Genomic DNA, 19,988 nt, shown 5'->3' on the forward strand with positions numbered 1-19,988 from the left:
AAGTGACAGTGGACAAAGTGAGCCAACAGATGCGGTAAGTATGCAGTATGGAGGCATTGTTTCTGAGACACTCACTGCACTTGTCTTCATCCGAGTTGTCCCCACAGTCATTATCGTAGTCACACTGCCAGCGGCCCGGGACACAGCGGTTGTTCTTACATCTGAACTGGTACGGCTCACATGTCCTCTCAGCTGCACAAATCACACAAAATGTTATTTTCAACAAAATAAAAATAGTTGGAGCAAAATCCTAACATCAAAATTTGGCAACGCATCTGTCTACTTTTAAAAAGAGATGATATTCTTACCACACTCCTCTTTTGGCTCATCCGACGCATCGCCACAGTCGTCCTCACCGTCACACTTCCAGCGAGCAGGGATGCAGCGGCCGGAGTCTTTACATCGGAACTCGTCCACACCACAAGTCATCTGGGCTGGAAAAGGAAACATTTGGGGGCAGTTATACACTGACAGCTAATTAGGATGACTCAGAATTAGTAATATTTAAAACAGGAATGGAAATCCTACTGCAGTTGGCAGGTTCATCTGATCCGTCCACGCAGTCGTTGTCACGGTCACACACCCAAACACGAGGTATGCAGCGTTTGGTGATGGCACACTGGAACTGGGTGGGTGCACACGTGACCTCAGCTATGGGAGGGAATAACCAGATTTATAATTGCTGTGTGATGGGAGAAGAGCAAAACCAGAGAGAGGAAAGCTACTTACGGCAGTCCTTTTCATCTTCTCCTTCTCCGCAGTTGTCCTGGCCGTTACAGCGGAAGATACCTGGGATGCAGCGGCTTGGGTGGGAACATTTGAACTGGCTGGGCAGGCAGACATGAATATCTGCAGAGCAGTAACACAGGTGGACAAACAGACACTTTATTGCTCCAGACAGATTAGCATCAAATCTGTTGTTTGTTTCTGTTATTTTGTGATATACTTGTATTTGTTACAAAGTAAAAGTGTAAGATAATTACATGGGGATGACATACATTAAAAACTGTATATAAAAACAGAGACATACCACAGTTGGCTTCGTCTGAGTTGTCCTGGCAGTCGTTGTCTCCGTCGCAAATGTATGCTGGGTTGGTGCAGATGCCTGTACCACACTGAAACTGTCCTGGCCGGCATTTGAACTCCGCTGCCAAGACAGAAAGAGTCACAGTTTGTCAAGATCAAAGTGAACTTGTCTGACAATATTCAAACAATTCAACTCCTTCCTGTAGAGCTGTCCCTTTTATGCCAAGTTATGATCAAAATGAATCACATGCATTGCCGTTTTGTCGGTATCCAATATGACAACATTTTCTTACAAACAAAATGAAAAGAAATTTAAAAGTTTCTTCCTAAAAAGTTGTGACACTGCGTAAAATATAAACCTGAATATATTGTTCAGCATTCATGGTACGTTTCCAGATGTGCAAACTACCCATGCCATGTGCACTTATGCACCCCTGTACCATCATGGATGCTAGCTTTTTAACCTCTGCTCTTTAACCTGGAGGATGCAGCGATGAACTGTGTTCAAAGACAATGGTTTTCGGAAGTGTTATTAGCCCAGACAATGATTTCCACTGAAGAATTATGTCCGTTTTTAATGCAGTGCTGCCTGAGGGGCCGAGGACCACCAATAATGGTTTACAGCCTTGTGTACAGAGAATTCTCCAGATTCTCTGAATCGTTTTATGATATTATGTACCGCAGATGATGAAATCCATAAATTCTTAGCATTTTTATGTTGAGGAACATTATTCTGAAATTTTTGCACTATTTTCCCAGTCTCTGTGATGAACCTCTCCCCATCTTCACTGCTAAGAGACTCTGCCTCTCTGAAATGCTCTGTTGCCACCTAACCTAATTAGTTGAGATGTTTGACCAGGTGTTTTATTTTTAGCATTACGCAATTTTTCCAGTCTTTTTCAGCCCCTCTCCCAACTTTTTTGAGACGTGTTGCTGGCATCCATTTCAAAATAAGCACATATTTTTCTTAAAACAACTAAATTTCTCAATTTCAACTTTTCATATGTTGTCTTTAGTCTACTTGCAATTAAATGTGGGTTTAGAAAATCATTGCATTCTGTTTGTATTTACATTTTGCACAGTGTCCCAATTTTTTTGTAAACAGGGTTTTATTTAGTAAACCACGGAGCATTTAGGTGTAATTAAAGGTTCATTTTAGAGGCTTAACATATCAGCAGATTGGTTCCAAGTTGATTCTGATTTTTCATTGTTAAAGCCTTAATCAAACAATCCAATCACGTTCCAATGTTCTCATACACACACCCCTAACATGTACCGTGGTACAGCAATGTGACACGCGATCATCTTTCTCAAACACTTACGACAGTCTGTTGGCTCATCTGAACGATCCCCACAATCGTCCTCGGTGTCACATTTCCACCAGAAAGGAATGCACTTGTCGTTTTTGCACACGAACTACAACAGGGGGAGAAATTAATCAAAGTAATGGTAGGGTATAACAACAGAGCTTCACTATGTCAATGCCTTTAAGAGAGGCAGAAGGTAGTTACTGTATGACTGGGCAGCCAGCCAGCTGTCAATACACAATTGCCAGGCATGAGCAGTTTATCAAATAAGCTACAGGGAGCCATTGAGATGTGAAAAAAGACTTATAAACTATAGTCACTCAGTCATATTTCAATCAATGATGATTACACAGCCTCCTCACCTGGCTGGCAGTACAGTTGGACATGCAAGTACGCTGATCATTGGCCAGGTAGAAATTGGTCGGACAGGCACACTTGTAGCCCCCCCCAGGAGAGAGGAGGCAGAGGTTACTGCAGCCACCATTATTTGTCTGGCACGGGTGGTTAAGTACTGGGAAAGATGATAAATGTTTGAAACTTAGATTTTATATATATATGTTTCTTAGCACAAGACTGAGGTTTTATAATATCTCAATTAAAGGAGAGAAATATACAATCAAACATGTTTGTGTCTTAGAATGGTTTTATCTTCAGAGAAAAAAAAACACAACCTAATGAACCACAAAAACAAGCCGAACCTAGCTTTGACATAATAAAATGACATTTCATGAAAACAAATATAAACAGTTTTTTCCTTCAAAATTCCCAAACATCTAAAGTTATTCAAATGGCCACATTCATTTATCTCTACATGCTTCTACTACAGCACATCTCTTACCCTCTGGCTGCCGGTAGGGATGGTAAATGTGAATGTCCATGGGTCGATGCAGGGTGCTGATCAGCGTAGTCTTGTTGGTACCCAGAGACTTATGAGCTCTGTTGATGGACTTTGTCTCCCAGTCGGTCCAGTAGATGTACTCCTCAAACAGTGTCATGGCAAAGATGTGAGGGATGTCTTGAGTAAGAACTGTGAAGGCAAACAATAAATCAGCCACATCATTTATGAGAAAATAATCAGTCATAGTAAAAGTTTTCCACAGGATTTCATGACTTAACCTGTGCACATTTTCCGGTTGTATTTTAGCTTGAAAGTGCTCTTTATCAGTAAATAGAGGGACTTCAGGTGTGCAGGTGAAGAGGAGGAGAAGTGTGTGCACAAAATAGGACAGCTGGAGTCTAATCAAATAAATACAAGAAACAGGAAGATACCCAACTTTATAATTGACGTCTAAAATTGAATCTTCCTGAAATTCAGAAACCACATACAGTGATTTTAGTAATTAATAATTTCCTCCTGAGATGATGCTAAATTGCAAAGATTAACTTTTGGCAAAATCTTGCACTTAACTGAGGCACACAGTCGCTCCACTGTATCTGTGTTATGTAACGAGTTCTACACCTCATTAGGTTTTACACTGTAATGGCACTTTTTCTGCACTTGCTTGATCTCAAGTGTTTGATCTTGGTGTGTTACGGAAACACATCCAGATACGTCACATGTTCACGGAACTATAAACGCAAGAGTAAACACACAAAGTACATGTGGCACGAGTGCAAAACATCTAGCCTTTGAGTGAACACATTTTCAGCAATTATTTCATCAAACAATGTGCTTTAAAGAAATAAAATGCTGTTGATAGCAGTTTTACAGCACGTGCATGAACAGAGATATTAGCTCGATTAGCATGAACCGGCCTTTGGTCCATCCTTATCCGAATTTAAACAGACCAAGTCTTCTTCTGCAAACACACACAAGGGCGCACTGGTGTTTTAGGGTGTAGGTGTATCCAAGGATGGGTGAATAACTCACTGGGCACACAGTACTGGTAGAGCACCAAGCTAACACAAGACCATGTGAAATTCTATTATGAACTGCCCCTGTCATTTTATATAGGCAATAGCTTTCCCTCCAGCATGCTTCCATCAGCACAGTGTTTGTTGTCGAGGCATTGTATTGGAAGAAAAACTTGTAAACAGCACAAAGCTCAAACATAAGGGAATTTTGAAGACTGTATACAATCCCACGCATCGACATATTTACATTCTTCATTGAAGGAATAATGGGATGCCATAGCGGTGTGGGAAATTTCAATACAGCCAGCCAGTGCGCTCCTGAATTCCTGTGTGCTGGGTTGGATAACAATATCAACTATTGTAACAAGTGTGCTAAAGAACCGAGCGCTACGCAGACGTCATGCATGGTAGAGGCCTCACTATTCAGAACAATCTCTCCTATTCAGCGCTTCTATCCTCTGGGTCTGTGTTGCAGGACTCCAGCCCAGCAGACAACCACCAAACCTGCCTGCTTATGCTTGGTGGCTCTCAAAAAATGTGTATGCATGACTAGTTGACAAGAGGAAAATCGTGCAAACAAATGACAAGACCATTAGCCTACAAATTGCAATCAGTGGAAAGCCTAATCGATGTTTCACCACCGCTGTGGTCCTCTCATAAACAGTTTCTCCTGTTAAGTGGACAAGATTAAAAAACACTTAAAGATTCCCAGTTCCACGCCAGTATTATAAAGTAAATGGATTTTGGATTCATTGATTTACTCAATAATAATAATACACCGAGTCTCACATACACATCTTATTTTTAGAAACCCGTACATCGGCCAAAACATACAACTAGAGCCCCACAATGTTGACTATAAGCCAGAAAGCAGAGCATGACCCACCAGCCAGGTTGCTCCTAGTGTGAAAAAACAGTGATTGATGTGTGTACTGGTGTGTTACCTGTGTGTCTGTTGGTGCCATCGAGGCTGGCAAACTCGATGTAGTCCTCCCTGGCATCGGCCCAGTATATACGGTCATTGATGAAATCCAGGGTCAGTCCATTGGGCCAGGTGATCTTATCTTCTACGATGACACTTCTGTTGGTGCCATCCATCCCAATTCTCCCGATGTGGGGGTTGTCGCCCCAGTCAGACCAGTACAGGTACCTAACCAGCAGGGAATACAGACAATATTACAATTGTTCATTTAAATCACAATAACACTGAAAATCTCTTGGACGTTACAGGCTAAAATAATAAAAACAAGTTTAGTCTGAGATGAGCTGCGTTTCTCACCCATAGCGTACATCCACTGCCACGGCACGCGGTTCCCTCAAGCCATTGTTCACCAGCACAGTGCGGTAGCCCCCGTTAAGTTTTGACACCTCGATCGTGTCCCGGCCTTTGTCACACCAGTACAAGTTTCCTCCAACCCAGTCCACAGCAAGGCCATCTGGATTACTCAGGGAGGTTCGGTGCAAAACCTGCCAGATTGGTCATTCAAAAGGTAAAATAATGATAAAGTTTCTGATCAGAAACACACAACAAGAAGTGAATACTGTGCGTGTGCTGTGTCAATTGGATTATGGTCCACTATAAATAGAGCTTAAATATCCATTTAAATTAAAAGATCTCAGATGTCCTCCCTGACCTCAATGTTGCTGCCGTTCATGTGCATGCGTCTGATCATGCTGCCCTGAGTGGTCACATCAGTCCAGTAGATCATCTGCTCTGCATAGTGGAAGTCCAGCGCCACTGCATTATTGAGACCCTGAAACAAAGGAGGCAGGGACCGTTTTTAGCAGATACATAGAGGGTTAACAGTAAGAGCACCGAATGTTTCTTCAAACTGAGAGGCATGTTTCTCACCTGCTTTATAAGAGTGTAGTTGGAGCCGTCCAGGTTTAGTTTTCTCAAGTAGTAACGGTTGGCAAAGATCAAGTAGGGCTCCTCTTCTACACACAAACACCAGACAGAAAACACATGTTTCAGGACTGAACCGAGGATTGGCTATGAGCAGCCGGTGAATTGCAAAACACACATATGCGCGTCTCACCCGATGTGGACTTGCAGATGGTGGGGTCATTGGGGCTGAGTTCAAAGCCATCCACGCAGAGACAGTGGAAGCTGCCATGTGTGTTGATGCAGCGCTGAGAACATGGGTAGGTGGTTGTGCATTCGTCTATATCCACACATGTCTTCCCGTCGCGCTTCAGCTGGAAACCAGGATGACACCTGCACTGAAGGGGCCAAGAGCACAGGAGATATGTCAAAATCTCACAGCCGAAGAATTTTGGCACTTCTCACTTTAAGTCTGGACCAATTACAAGGGCCTGCCACCTTCTCTCGCAAAACCTCTCAGTCAGCCTGAGAAATGTGTTCTACCTTGCATCGAAAGCTTAGTTTCTGCTCCCTTTCTATGTAAATTGGAATTGGATCTTAAAACAGACATGAAATCCAACTGCTGCTGTCAAATAAGCAGCATAAATAGCTACAAATCTCATTTGCAAAGTTGTCTTACAACAGAGAGCATGGGTAAAAGATAAGCTGACATCCAATGTGTTTTTAATATAAATGGCACGAAGATCATTTTAGCATAAGACCTGGTGAAAACATGTATTCATTACTGGTCAAAATTAGCTCGAACTGTCACTTCTCATAAATATATCTGTGTTTTGAAAGAACGCCAATACTAATTTGCAGTCTAGTAATCCGGTATACATGTATATATACACGAGTCAGTCTACTATTCTGGTATGTTCACTGAGGAAGCTGCACTCCCAGAAACCTTTGTGATGATCCATTTAAGATATGTACAAATGAAATGTTGTGCAATCACTGAATTCCCAATTACTCAAAATTCAACACCTTTGGGATCCCACCAGGACAAAATTAATCCTTCGGGTGTACAAAGTCTTTATTATCACTTCCAAATGCAGCTTTGACCACAACCCTAGCACCACAGACATACGAGTTCACTCAGAGTTCAGGCTGTTCTAAGACCGGCCTCCTACTTTCAGGAACAAGAGCCAAAATATGTTTCAGTCTTACATAACTGCAGGCCCAAAGTGAACGCTTCCAAAGTTTTTACATCAGGTCCTCTTTAACTCTGCATTAAAAGCATACGCCCTGTTTTTCTGTTTTAAATGTGTGTTTGAGTATAAATAATTTAATTTGTTTTTAAGATGATCTTTGGCAGATTAAAAAGTGGAAAAAAAAAAAAAAATCGATTTAAATAATCAATTCGATATCTTACCTTGAAGCCAATTTTGAGGTCATCGCATAGCTGCGAGCAGCCACTCAGCTTACTGTTGAGACACTCGTTGATGAAGCAGTTGAGTTCATCAGAGCCATCACCACAGTCATCATTGCGGTCACACAGCAGAGTCTCATTCAAACACTTTCCATTACGGCACATGAAAGCCGACTCATTACACGTCCTCTCTGAAATCATACACAAATACATGTTGCATTAGAGACGTGTTTGAGCTACACCTCCATGAACAATACATTTTAAATGTGAGTCCTACTATATTGTGTTTGTAGATAAATGAAAGTTGTAGAGTAAAAGAAAAAACACTCATTATAATCTCTACCCGAATCTGTGCAGCGAGGGTTCTTGGGAGCCTCGTCAGATCGATCCTGACAGTCAAACTCTCCATCACACTCCCACTTCTTCTGGTTGAGGCAGCGGCCATTGGCACAGCGGAACTCATCTGGACCACATGTCGGGTATTCTACACCGGAACAAAGTGTTTTCATCATTCACCGCAAACTCAGTTGGTGGTTCAACAAAAATAAGCATGAATCACATTTGCTTTCAGCCCATAAAGTCAGCAAAAATCATATAACTTCCTGTTTAATCTTCTTATATTTCTCTTCCAGGGTGCAAAGTCGTGCACACTCACCACATTCTGGGGATTCATCTGACCCATCGGAGCAGTCGATGTCATGATCGCACACAAAGTGCTTGGGGATACACTGTCTGTTCTGGCACATGAACTCATTCTCAACATCGCACGTGCTATTGGTGTACACTGGAAGCAGAAAGAAACACTTTTGTCATTGGATATAAAGCTATGTTGTTTCTGGGTACTTTTCTTCAGTCAGAGCAAAAAGAAGACAGATTGTCCGTTGGGTTGTTTTGTAACTGTCCCACTCACTGCAGCCCGCCTTGACACTCTCATCAGCTCCATCAGGACAGTCCTTATCTCCATCACACTTCCAGCGCTGAGGAACACACATATGAGAGCCTGGACATTGGAAAGCCTCAGGACTGCAGGTCTTGGACTCTGTAACAACATCATGTGAAAGTTACATGCAGCAGGACATATTATGCATACAGTCAAATGTCAGAGATATAGTGTAGAGAGGTAGTCAGCTACATGCCACTTACTGCATTTCTGGTCTTCATCAGAACCATCACCACAGTCATCAGAGCCATCACACACCCAGTGGCTGGAAATGCAGCGGTGGTTCCCGCATTCAAACTGGGTTGATGTACAAAATTTGTCTGCAAGAGAGGGCAGAGAGTGCTCAGCATTTTGGAGTCATTATTTAATTTACCCTAACTGTAACTTGTCTTTTTTCATCTGCAGTGGGAAACCCAAAGAAAAACAGTCTGACTTTTGTGTTTTCATAAATAAATTAAGGGTACTGGAGGACAACTTTGTAGAAGACTGACCACAGTGCGTCTCATCAGCTCCGTTCTCACAATCATTCTCCTTATCACAGGTCCAGCTCATAGGAATGCAGCGACCGCTGGGACAAGCAAAGAAGTTGACTGGACATTTAAGCTTTCTTTTATCTGCAAAACAACAGAAAAAAATATAATGTTGAACCTCTGACACATTAAGAAAAGCTTAAAGTATGTTAGATGAGAAGCTAAACACCCACCAGGACAGTTTCTCTCATCAGAAAAGTCTCCACAGTCGTTGTTGCTGTCACACACCCATGAGGACAGATAACACAGAGTGGTTTTCTCGCAGCTCTGAAAGGAGGCTCCTTTAACTCCAAGACGGAAAAAACGGGAGCAATCGGTGGGTTCTGAGAAAAATGGAAAAAGCTTTAAAACTACCTTCAAATATCTAAAAATAAATGTTACCCCCTAAATCCCGTTCTGTTATAGGTGGAGAGCCAATTATATTCTTAAATTGTTTTCTCAACACTTCCACTAGTGAATAAGCAAGGATAGGAAATATTGTTGATAATTATGATAGATTACATACGGCAGTTTATTTCATCGCTCGCATCCTCACAGTTGACCACCTGGTCACAGCGGCTGTAGTTGGAGATACAACTTCCATCTTTGCACTGGAACTCTCCTGCTTTGCACAGCGTCACTGTAAGGGCGTAAAGGAGTTTTTAAAATCACAAACTGTAAGCAACTGCACCCTCACAAGCAATTACAAATCCTGATTAAGTACATTTCATAGTTCTTTCATTGTGTACCAGCTGAAGAGGATTTCTTTAGTCAACCGAACCACTCAATAGCTCCCATTCAGGCAGAACTGATCCACTTAAGGTTTCATTAAAATGTGCTATTTGATCAGCATTTAATAACATTGCAGCTTTGTGTGGGAGGAGCAGTTATAAGTACACTATTATCTGATGACATTTAAACCTTAAATAGCTGACAGAGATGTCAAAGGTTTATGACTTACTGTTGCAGGGCAATTCATCTGAATGGTCACCACAGTCATCAGTGCCATCGCACCAGAACTGGTGGCCAATACAGCGGCCATTCATGCAGCGTCTGTAGCCTTTCTTACAAATTCGATTGGCTGTAGAGGAAGAGCAGTTGATTAGTTTGTTTTTGCATTTTTTTTTAAATATGTATCTGTCAATTTACCATTTTTATAAATGAAGCTGATAAGCTGTGATGTATATTTTGAATCAAACTGATTACTTTCCTCTCCACTCCTCCTCTCAGGTCAAAATCTACACTTTTTTCTCTGATAGTAATTGTTTCTACAGCTCTAATTGCTCAACTGTTCTATCATCAAGTCATTGTATTTGACACTCATTCTAAATTGCTCTCAATATAACCATCAGCTAATTATCTGCAGTGTGAGATGTAAAGTATGACAGCTCATTGTTCATCATCTAATCGTCTCCTAAAAACTCACCACAGTAGGACAGCTTCTCATCAGACTTGTCCTTGCAGTGGGCCATCCCGTCACAGGTCAGGCTGTAGTTGATGCAGTCGCCGTTTCCACACTCAAAGTCATCAACATTTCCACATGACACGTTCAGTGCTGGTGAGGAAGAAAAAAGTGAATTCAGAAACATTCAACTATTTTGATGAAGATGAGGCTTTCTAATGTTTTTATTATATTAAGGTTGAAGACTCTCTCGTTCTTACAAGAGCAGGTGTTGTCTTCCAGGAGTTGTCTGTCTCCACGACAGCTGCAGTTGACCCGTCCATCAGATGTGGGCAGGCACAGGTCCTGGCAGCCTCCGTTGTTTGTTCGGCAAGGAGAAAACTCACCTGAGGAATGTATATACAGGAAGGTAAGTTAGGGAAGCGCCAAATGCCAAATAGTTGACAAGCAGCCCAGCATGATGAAATGTATCTACTGATATGACTCATTGTACAAAGAAAGTATCAATAAAATAGAGCATTTTGCATGAACTATCAATCCATGCCGTATTTACAGCAGTCCTTGGAGGTTGGCATTCATTATATAAGCTGCAATATAACTGCCATGGTGGCATCACAGGTACTCACACCAGCATTTCAACTTGCTCACAGTGACTATGCTAAAATGTGGATATTTGGTAGGTATAATGTTTACCACATTCACCATCTTAGTTTAGCTTGTTAACATGCTAACGTCTGTGAATCATCAATAAACAAAATATAGCTGAGGTTGATGAGAATGTCTGTTTGCAGGTATTTTAAAATAAATCAAAGTATTGGGCAAATTTCAATTTTGACCAGATGCTGTTAAGGAAAAAAACAATACCAAATGTTATGGCAATTTAACCAATAAATGTTGAGGTATTTCAGTCTGAACTAAAGTAGTGGACTAACACGAACAAAATGATTGACTTTTAGGAAGAGTGAAACGAGTTTTTATAACACAAATGTCACTTACTGGAACTATGTCAGTAAGAGTTAAGTTGTTGATACTCACAGCTGTTGGAGTCATTAGCGACTGCAATTATGCCCATTGGCTGCTGAGGGATGTCGGCACGGAGCACTTTCATGTCTCCTCCCGTGTACTTGTCAGCTCGAAGGACAGCCCTCCTCACCCAGTCAGTCCAGAAGATATAATCTCCATACACAGCAAGACCGAACGGATGGACAGGCTCATTCTTCAACAAGACCTGAAGCAGAGAAATGTTGGCATTATTTCAAGACCATGAAGTAAAGTAAATCAGAGTAAAGCAAAGTAAAATAAAGGTGCTCCCATACATAACGGTTGCTTCCATCGTATTCGCATCGCTCAATCTTGTCCAGTGTGGCGTCGGAGAAGTAGAGTTTCTCAGCACGGTGATCTATGGCCAAGCCATTGGGAGTTTTGATGTCACTTCCGATGATCACAAGCACGTTGGCTCCATTCAGAGAGGCCCGCATGATGCTGGGAGCATGCTCGTTCCAGTTGGTCCAGAACATGAGACTATGGGAGGAAACAAACATTATGATGTGCAGTGAGAGCTCCTAAATGTCTTGGTGTAAAAGTTAAGGTTGACAGAACTAAAATAAATCTGCTGTTGAGGAGAAAGAAAATAAAAGGTCTTGGAACTGGGCCTGGATGTAATGAAGAACATCGAGATTCGATATTAGTGACTCACGCCTGACACTCGTCCAGGACAAAAGCTCTGGGATGGTCTTCTCCGGACATAGTGACTACAGTGTTGCGGTTATAGGCTACAGAGCGACTCTGGTCCACGGTGTGGCGAGAGATGGTGGAGGTTGTATAACTGGTCCAGTAGAGTGTATCCCAACCACGATGATATGCCAGGCCCTCGACTGACCCAACATCTGTGGAACAGAAGAGAAACACGTTGGTCCTCTGAAAATATTTTGGAACCATGATAATGGTGGTTAAATTGCTTTAGATGGACAAACTCTTTATTTCAAGATAAAAATAACACTTCTCAGGGGCGTAAGTAGGAGCCTTCAGTGAGAATTCAACAAGCCATTAATCACTGTCATAGTTGCCCTCATGCTTAACTCTGACAGACTTTATTAAACAGGCAGCAGTAAATGCTTTTAAGGCTCCCACATCTACCCACATCAGCTCATGACTGCTGAAACGTAGAGAGGAAGAACAGGACAGAGAGAGAGAGATAGGCAAGTGAAAAGGAGAAGAGTAAAATGGAAGTGATAGCACACAGATCTGAGTGTGTGCCATGGGTGTTGTTCCTGGAGAGTTTAAGGAGTCTGTATCTTCCCTGTGATTTCATAGTTGCCTGCCTGCACACGCAAATACAGCTCTTTGTGGATACGCTCATTCATAGTGGCTTTTTCAGTCATATTTGGTATGAATGGCAAAGATAAAGTAGCTTCTCTCAATATCTATTTTACCCTTTCGTTCTTTGATCCCAAACTCATAGTACATACTGCAATAGGAATATTTGCTTGACACACAACATCATGAGCCTTACAGGCTCCAAGGTGTGCATCCATCTGTTATTAGTTCCACTATCAACCACATTGATGAGCACTTACAGCCAACAATAAAAGCTGAACACTCCACACAACTGTTTGCTCTTGGTTCAAAGTCTATAATTGCCTCTTAATGGATGTTTTACATGAATTTCGAAGTGCCATAATCGATCTTAATGTTGGACAGTTTTAGGGCTGAATGCCTTGTTAACAAACCTAAATGCAACACAAAGAACAGTTCTTGGCCAAATACAAAGTCACATAAACAAGCAGCACTTGTGTTTTTCCACCTCAACAGTTAGGCTGTACAAGACAGAAATGAGAAAATGGTGTGCTTGAGCAGCTAATTGCTTGGATTAAAGGAAGAGCACACTCTGAACAGGGACGAAAAAAGTGGGTTCAAGTCAGTATTATGTAATGAGAAACAGCAGTCTCGCCTCCCATTGGCTAAATCAGCTCAGCCACTGGTTACTGTGCAAACAGTGGAGAAAACCTGTTGGGAAGCCGATTGCCACTCAGAACAGAACCTTTTCTGACAATAATGGGAGTAGGTTAGCAGCTAATGTGGCACCTGAGAATTACTTTTGTTACTCTTCTACTTATGTATTTTTTCCTTCACTGACTTAATGTCATGTTAATAATATAGCAACTCTTCTGCTCGCAGGGTCTACATAGAACAAGTCTCTGAAGAGCTTCTAAATGGACAAGATGCCTCCTGCCGTGTTGAACACTTAGCATAAAGTAGCATTGACTGCCTTTAAAGAGGAATGTCTGTTAGCAACCACTCGGATGAATTTGTCCACTGTTGCCCGGCTTCAAGAATCAATACGGCCATAGAGTCACTGCTGCACTGCCATCTCTCCGGTTTTTACCCAAACTGCTCCTCCTTGGATTACAAAGGACATGCTGATACAGCTGAGGAAAAGCCAGCGTGCAAAGACTGCTCTTTAAGGTCATGTTGTTCTGAAGAAAACTGGATAACAGGATTGCATTTTGAGAGGAATTTTCCTGAGATATTCCTTTTATCAGAAAAGTGGAGTGCCGCATCCAACCATCTCCAAGTAGTTTACATTTCTTCAAACAGCTGGAAAACAGTAGGAGTCGCAGCGTGAAAGACACAAATTTAAGAGGGATTCAACCAGACACCAACAGAGCACACACTGCTCAAAAAGAAACAAACTTAAAGAGTTGAATATCTCTGGGCACCAAAAGAGGATGAACGATACATTTTTGTATTTTTTCGGTTCTTTCTTTCTGGGAGTGCACAGACTATAAATGAGAGGCCAGATAAATAGTTTGATTACAACTGCTTAATTAATTGCTATTATTATGAAAGTACTTATTGGAATTGTATTAATGCCTGTTAATAAAGTTGAAGACTTGAACTGGAGCTAACATATGTGTCACCCAGACGCTGCATGATCATGTTGTTCCGATGCTTACTATTAACAGGACATTAGATTAATTACTCTGTCGATTATTTCAGTGACTGCATGGAGACTTTGGGGCAGCAAATAAACAGCAGTGGCCTCGGCCCACTTGACAGGGAAGATGAGGCTTTAATCAAAGCTGTGGTGCCCGTCCTAGACGGGCTGATTCTGGTGACTGGCCTTGTGGGGCAAACCCTTGTCATCACAATCCTCACTGGCAGGAGGATGAAAGAGAGTCAACCTCTGCATGGTACAGACACCCTGCTGCTGGCTCTGAGTGCTGCTGACCTGCTGCTGTTACTCTGCCTGCCCTTCCACACCTCTGCCATCACGCTGGGCTACTGGCCATTCAGCAGTTTCCTGTGCAAAGCCATCAGCTTCCTGGGTGTGGCTTGCTCCGTTGCCTCGGTGTTTACCCTGGCAGCGTTGGCTGTGACGCGTTACCTGACGGTGGTGCACCCCACGTGGGCCTATCGTTCAAGGATGCACAGACAGATTAAGCTGACAGTGGCTCTGCTCTGGGTCTCTGCCTCGGCTTTGGCAGCACCACAGTTTGCTTTCCGCACAATTACCATGTCCAGCGCGGTATACTGCTTTGCCTTCCTGTCCGACTTCAGCCAGCTGGTCTACAGCATTGCCCTTTTCATATTCGGCTTTGCGCTACCACTAGGCATCATTGTATTGATGTATGTCAAGATCTACTGTTTTCTTCGACATGCACGGGGGCTGGGGAATGCTCCCCAGCTGGAACGCTACCAGAACCAAGTCACTCACACTTCAGCTCTCCTGGTCCTAGTCTTCACTCTCCTGTGGCTGCCCTCCTACGCCGTCATGTTCTCCTTCATTGGAGGAACCCTCCTAGGTTCACCCGGCTACAATACTATTGCCATCGTAGCCAGACTGTTGGCGTCCTCAGCAGCAGTGGTAAACCCTGTACTGTATGGCTTTGCGTCTCAGAAGTTTAGACGAGACCTACTGGAGCTGGGGAGAGGGCGCTGGGCATGGTGCAAAAGCTGTCTGATTGGTTGCCCTCAAGTGATGAGAAGAGACATGGTGCAGCCATTTGAGCTGGACACGACCTCAGAGAGAGACCAAAACTAACGCTTCAACCAGAAGGAAAACACTGCTACCTCATGAGTTACTTCATACTGGAATTAGAGCTAGTTAATGTGGATAAAAGCGATATTAACTAGCACAAAATATAAATGCATTACTATATCTACATATATATTTGTCTATATATACTCTATTTATATTTATCTATATTTTGTATCACTATATGGAAATGTGATGAAGTAATGTTGAAATAAAATAAACTTCATTTCAAGTTTTTTTTTTTCACATTGTAAAAATAAGTTTTTCCACTTTAGTTTTTCATCCACTGATGACAGAATTTAGGAAATGTTGTAACAAAATGAGTTATGGAAGATTAAATTACAACTTTTTTTATAGTTATTAATTTAGGCAGCAGAATGTTATAAAACAGTTACACAATATGATGATCTAATCAGGTTATGATTCTACTAAAAGTTAATATATGATCATTTTTATTTAGTGCTTATCTGGACAAATACAGTCCTCTAACCTTAGATGGTTCAATTCTGTAATCAGTACCTAAAAAATAATTTGTGGGAAAACCAGCCATCATTTTCTACAATCTGTTAAAAAAACAGATTCCAATCCAACATCAATAAATACACAAACGCCCATGCACTTTAATTGCTTTCTTGTGTTCACAATTAAAAGAATGAATGTTCTGAATATTCAGAATTCCTAATGTTATCTACAAACAGGTGCAGGTCTTCAAAATGTGATGTTTGCTGGATGGAGTTCAACAACCTCCTCTTAAATAATTTAAAGACAGTGGGATTCAAAACAAACTTCAGTGTTGAAACAAGCAAAAAGCAGTGTGTGTGTGTGTGTGTGTGTGTGTGTGTGTGTGTGTGTGTGTGTGTGTGTGTTGCGTCTGTGTCTTCTTCAAGTGGCAGCCCTAAGTGATGTCAATCTGAAATAGTTGAGAAGCTATAGCTGTGTGTTTATTAAAGCGGATCCTCCTGGGTGCTTGTGTTGTCAAAATGCGTGATGATGTCTGTTGACAGTGTCAGGGAGACGAGGGACAACATTAAATTATTAATGGAAAAGAATAAAAAGTGGTACCACAGCTGAAATATGCTATATGTACACAGAGTGGGGAAAGGTTTTACGTACAGTGATACGAATGATGTAAAAAAAAAAATGTGATGGATCGTTTCACACTTACTGTCCACCACAATCTTGCGGTCTGTGCCGTCATCGTTGATCTGCTGGATGTTGCCAAAGTGAATGTCACTGAAGAAGACGCGGTTGGCTCCCTTCCCTCCACCACCATGGTAGTCAAAGGTGAGGGCGATGACATTCTTCATGTGGTCCGGGTCCTCAAACGGTTTTATTGGCGCGTTGAGGTTCGTCTCATCGGACAGGTGAATGCTCTTCAGTATGGTGCGTTCAGAGTACAGCAGGTATCCGTCGTAGTCGCGGCAACTGCGGTTGTCTTCTGCCAGCATGCCATGAGCACAGGCACAGGTGCGCTCCCCGTTGCCACGGAAAAGACACAGCTGTTCGCAGCCGCCGTTGTCTTTGCAGACGTTTGTGCCTGTGGAGAGAGCCACACGTTCATGAGGTGTGCTGTTAACCAAATAATGAGCTTGATTACAGCATTTCTTCAGTGCCTGGAGTGTGTTGATTACTGTCGGTGATACAACTTTTTATCACTGTGCGTGACAGGCTTTTTTAATACCTGTCAGGACCAACTTGTCCCACTGTTCTTACAAGGACATTTTACCAGAATTTTTTTAAATTTTTTTAAATTTTTTTAAGAGTTCATAGTTAGGTTTAAGTGTATGTGCTTTGTGTGTTTCCTACCTTGCTGCCTGGCCCTGTTGAAAACTTTGATGTCTTTCAACTGTACACCAATGCCTGTCCTGAGCTGCACAGCATCTGTAGCATTGTCTTTGCTGCCTCTCTTAATGGAGCCGTTAGCATGAGTCCTGAACAAAATACAATAAGACAATGAGTCACTTAACAGCACATTACAATATGAAACCTTTCACATGATTCACTTAGAAGAGTGGAAAAGCTGACCTATCACTCCAGTAGATGTATTCCTCAAATACAGAGACAGCAAACATGTCCATGTTGTTGTTGGCCAGCACCAGCTCCCTGTTCTCTCCAGTCTCAAGGTTGATACGCTCGATTTTGTCTGTTCTGGCATCGCACCAATACAGCAGACCCTCCTGGAGGGGTAAAGTACAAATAAAATAGTGTTAATTATTGACTGAAAGTTCAAATAGAAAATTCAACCAAAATGGTATTTGGGAAATCATTCTATTTCCCCTTTTCACTTGTTCACTATAGCATCTCGTGCTTTAATATACAATACTGGTGGATGTTACTTGAGGCAGCTCTAAAGCCAAATCACCATTAATCTTAAATATTATTAAGTTACATATATCTGGTTAATAAAATAATATGGGGGACTGGTATAATTTACAGAGAAAAGTCTTAAGCGATCATTGTGGCTACATTAGGCAAAGTTTATCATGCATTACAATTTAAATTAAATGTATGAAACCACAAGACATGAACTACTTCTATAATTGAATTAAGTAAAAACTGTGGATAATTCTTGTTGCATGAAACGCCAGCTAACCAACGATTCAGTCTCTGGAAAAAAATATCCCCAGTAGTCATGGGAAATACCTTCTATAAATAAAGACAAATGTGATTAGGAATATCTAAAGTGCAATAACTTAAATTGGGGTCCACACCTCGTAGTCGATGGAGATCCCATTTGGCCAGCTGATGCTCGCATTGACCATGACCAACCTCTGGGAGCCATCTAACCGAGAACGTTCAATACGAGGATACTGACCCCACTCTGTCCAGAACAAATACCTGCACACAAGGACACAGGAGATGATGTAGAAGTGCAGTCAGGGGAATTTAGAAATGTCAGAAGGCAGATTTAAGCTGTTGCCCGGGAGCGTTACCCTTTCACCGGGTGAACGGTTATGGCTCTGGGTTTGTCCAGGCCCTGGGAAATGACCACATAGCGGAAGGAGCCATTCAGCCTAGCCACCTCAATCACATCAAAGCCCTGGTCAGTCCAGTAAATATTTCCTATAAAAGAACAAAAATATAAATCAGTTGTTGTCCCTTATCTGTACTTGTGCCATAATAATGTAGGCATAAATATTGGAAATAGGATTTAAATTTTTTAATGAACAAACCTGCGATCCAGTCAACAGTGATGCCCTCCACCCGGCCAATGCCGTTGGTAACCACATCTTCTCTCCACGTCTGATCTCTCTTGGCCCTACTGATTGTACTCAGGCCCATGTCCACCCAGTAGATGGTGTCATTTTCTGAGGACGAAATAATGACAGCTTTAAAATGTCATTCAAGCCAGGCCATGTATTTCCTGACATCCCTCAGTGTCACTCACCAGCGTGGAAGTCGATGCCGACGGCCAGGGAGGTGCCAGACACGGGAACCAAAGCATCAGATTTGTCTGCCGGGTACAGTGGAATTCCTCTGATTCCCTCATGAACAGAATAGAGCAGGAAGGATCCTATACCTGCATGAGGAGAGGACATGAAGTGTTAGATTTAGGAGACATTCATACAGTATGTGTGACTAAAGCTGTGAAGCACCGTCTCACCTTCACAGGACTGCTGCCCTGTCTTGAGGCTGTATCCAGCAGTGCACATGCAGGCCCTGGTTGTGGGTGAGGTGGGCAGACATAGCTGTGAGCAGTCGCCATTGTTGTTACTGCACAGGTTGATACCCGCTAAAGGAAAAGGAGAAGAGCAGTGAGAACCAAGGAGAAAAAAATTGACATGCTAAATGGGTTTTCTACCCGCTTCAGAACACAAGACTCAATTCATTGTTTTCTACATTGCCTTTGCAAATAGAATTACTTTTTGACTGCAATATTTCTCCTCCTTACCTTTCTGCACATCCTCATCATAGATCCTCATGTGCATCATAGGAGAGGTGTTGTTTCGTAGAACTTTCCAGTTTCCTCCATCCTTCTTGTCACATGTTCCTATCTGGTCTGTTCCCTGGTCTGCCCACCACAGCTTGTCTCCTAAAATAATGGAAATGAATTCATATCTTTGTGATGTAATTTTGAGATAGTGATCTCCTTAAGACTATAAGCAGTAATATGATGTAACTATCAACAGTCAGATGAGAATATACATAAAGAAAATATAGATAAATTTGAAGTGTTATATTTTTCCTCTTACCCATAATAGCCAGTGCAGTAGCCTTGGTAAGTTTGCCTTTAACACCCTCCAGGATCTCTGGTTTAGATCCATCAAGCTGACAACGGTTAATGGTGCTGTTTCCTGAGCTGATCCAGTACAGCTGCTCTTTTTCATAGTCTATGGAGAGGCCTAAATGGGAGGAATAATGATGCGATTAAACATACACGTCTGTTACACGAATATGTTTAATCTGTGCTTTTACTTTGTATAGTTCAACAGAGATGCAGCTATTTTAGAAGTGGAGGGAACAGCTCCTCACCTACTGGCCCTTTTTGATTGGTGAAAATTGTGGTGTGGTTGCTACCATCCATGTTGGCCATGCTTATGTTGTCACCATCAGTCCAGTAAAGTTTCCTGAAGACAGGTGTGAATAATATAAGACTTGAAGAGGGACTGAAATTTATTTTCTAGACAAGAACAATGCTCCACCAAAGACACATTACAGGACATAAAGTGGGCCTA

The 19,988-nt window shown here is 42.0% G+C and overlaps 2 protein-coding genes across 3 annotated transcripts in view; one reads left to right on the forward strand and one right to left on the reverse strand.

The window, feature by feature from the left end:
- LOC138192873 (low-density lipoprotein receptor-related protein 1-like) overlaps positions 1–19,988 on the reverse strand; it is an 85,224-nt gene that overhangs the window by 11,122 nt on the left and 54,114 nt on the right. For both annotated transcript variants that reach the window (XM_069140555.1, XM_069140556.1), the window contains exons 31-68: positions 19,786–19,880; positions 19,506–19,655; positions 19,205–19,345; positions 18,917–19,045; positions 18,701–18,832; positions 18,486–18,620; positions 18,246–18,375; positions 18,024–18,150; positions 17,338–17,489; positions 17,119–17,243; positions 16,478–16,849; positions 11,971–12,160; positions 11,591–11,795; positions 11,310–11,502; positions 10,535–10,660; positions 10,299–10,427; positions 9,834–9,953; positions 9,399–9,512; positions 9,067–9,216; positions 8,855–8,977; positions 8,567–8,683; positions 8,334–8,462; positions 8,079–8,207; positions 7,767–7,907; positions 7,427–7,614; positions 6,227–6,410; positions 6,040–6,125; positions 5,822–5,941; positions 5,467–5,654; positions 5,132–5,337; positions 3,172–3,360; positions 2,696–2,844; positions 2,349–2,442; positions 1,031–1,147; positions 730–849; positions 529–651; positions 309–434; positions 76–192 (exon numbers count right to left, since the gene is read on the reverse strand). In XM_069140555.1, coding sequence (XP_068996656.1) covers positions 76–192; positions 309–434; positions 529–651; positions 730–849; positions 1,031–1,147; positions 2,349–2,442; positions 2,696–2,844; positions 3,172–3,360; positions 5,132–5,337; positions 5,467–5,654; positions 5,822–5,941; positions 6,040–6,125; positions 6,227–6,410; positions 7,427–7,614; positions 7,767–7,907; positions 8,079–8,207; positions 8,334–8,462; positions 8,567–8,683; positions 8,855–8,977; positions 9,067–9,216; positions 9,399–9,512; positions 9,834–9,953; positions 10,299–10,427; positions 10,535–10,660; positions 11,310–11,502; positions 11,591–11,795; positions 11,971–12,160; positions 16,478–16,849; positions 17,119–17,243; positions 17,338–17,489; positions 18,024–18,150; positions 18,246–18,375; positions 18,486–18,620; positions 18,701–18,832; positions 18,917–19,045; positions 19,205–19,345; positions 19,506–19,655; positions 19,786–19,880 — 5,561 coding nt within the window. The remainder of the gene's footprint in view (positions 1–75; positions 193–308; positions 435–528; positions 652–729; positions 850–1,030; positions 1,148–2,348; positions 2,443–2,695; positions 2,845–3,171; positions 3,361–5,131; positions 5,338–5,466; positions 5,655–5,821; positions 5,942–6,039; positions 6,126–6,226; positions 6,411–7,426; positions 7,615–7,766; positions 7,908–8,078; positions 8,208–8,333; positions 8,463–8,566; positions 8,684–8,854; positions 8,978–9,066; positions 9,217–9,398; positions 9,513–9,833; positions 9,954–10,298; positions 10,428–10,534; positions 10,661–11,309; positions 11,503–11,590; positions 11,796–11,970; positions 12,161–16,477; positions 16,850–17,118; positions 17,244–17,337; positions 17,490–18,023; positions 18,151–18,245; positions 18,376–18,485; positions 18,621–18,700; positions 18,833–18,916; positions 19,046–19,204; positions 19,346–19,505; positions 19,656–19,785; positions 19,881–19,988) is intronic.
- On the forward strand, positions 14,281–15,318 carry LOC138192875 (galanin receptor type 1). Its single transcript, XM_069140560.1, has one exon. The coding sequence runs from the start codon at positions 14,281–14,283 to the stop codon at positions 15,316–15,318; it is 1,038 nt and encodes a 345-aa protein (XP_068996661.1).

This window comes from Embiotoca jacksoni, unplaced genomic scaffold, assembly GCF_022577435.1.
Source record: "Embiotoca jacksoni isolate LCO1_2020_lvr unplaced genomic scaffold, fEmbJac1.0.p SCAF_9, whole genome shotgun sequence".
In the NCBI taxonomy this organism is placed as follows: Eukaryota; Metazoa; Chordata; class Actinopteri; family Embiotocidae; genus Embiotoca; species Embiotoca jacksoni.

Bases quoted from the DNA above. Each gene is read 5' to 3' on its own strand.
- LOC138192875 (XM_069140560.1), top strand. From the start codon at position 14,281: ATGGAGACTTTGGGGCAGCAAATAAACAGCAGTGGCCTCGGCCCACTT.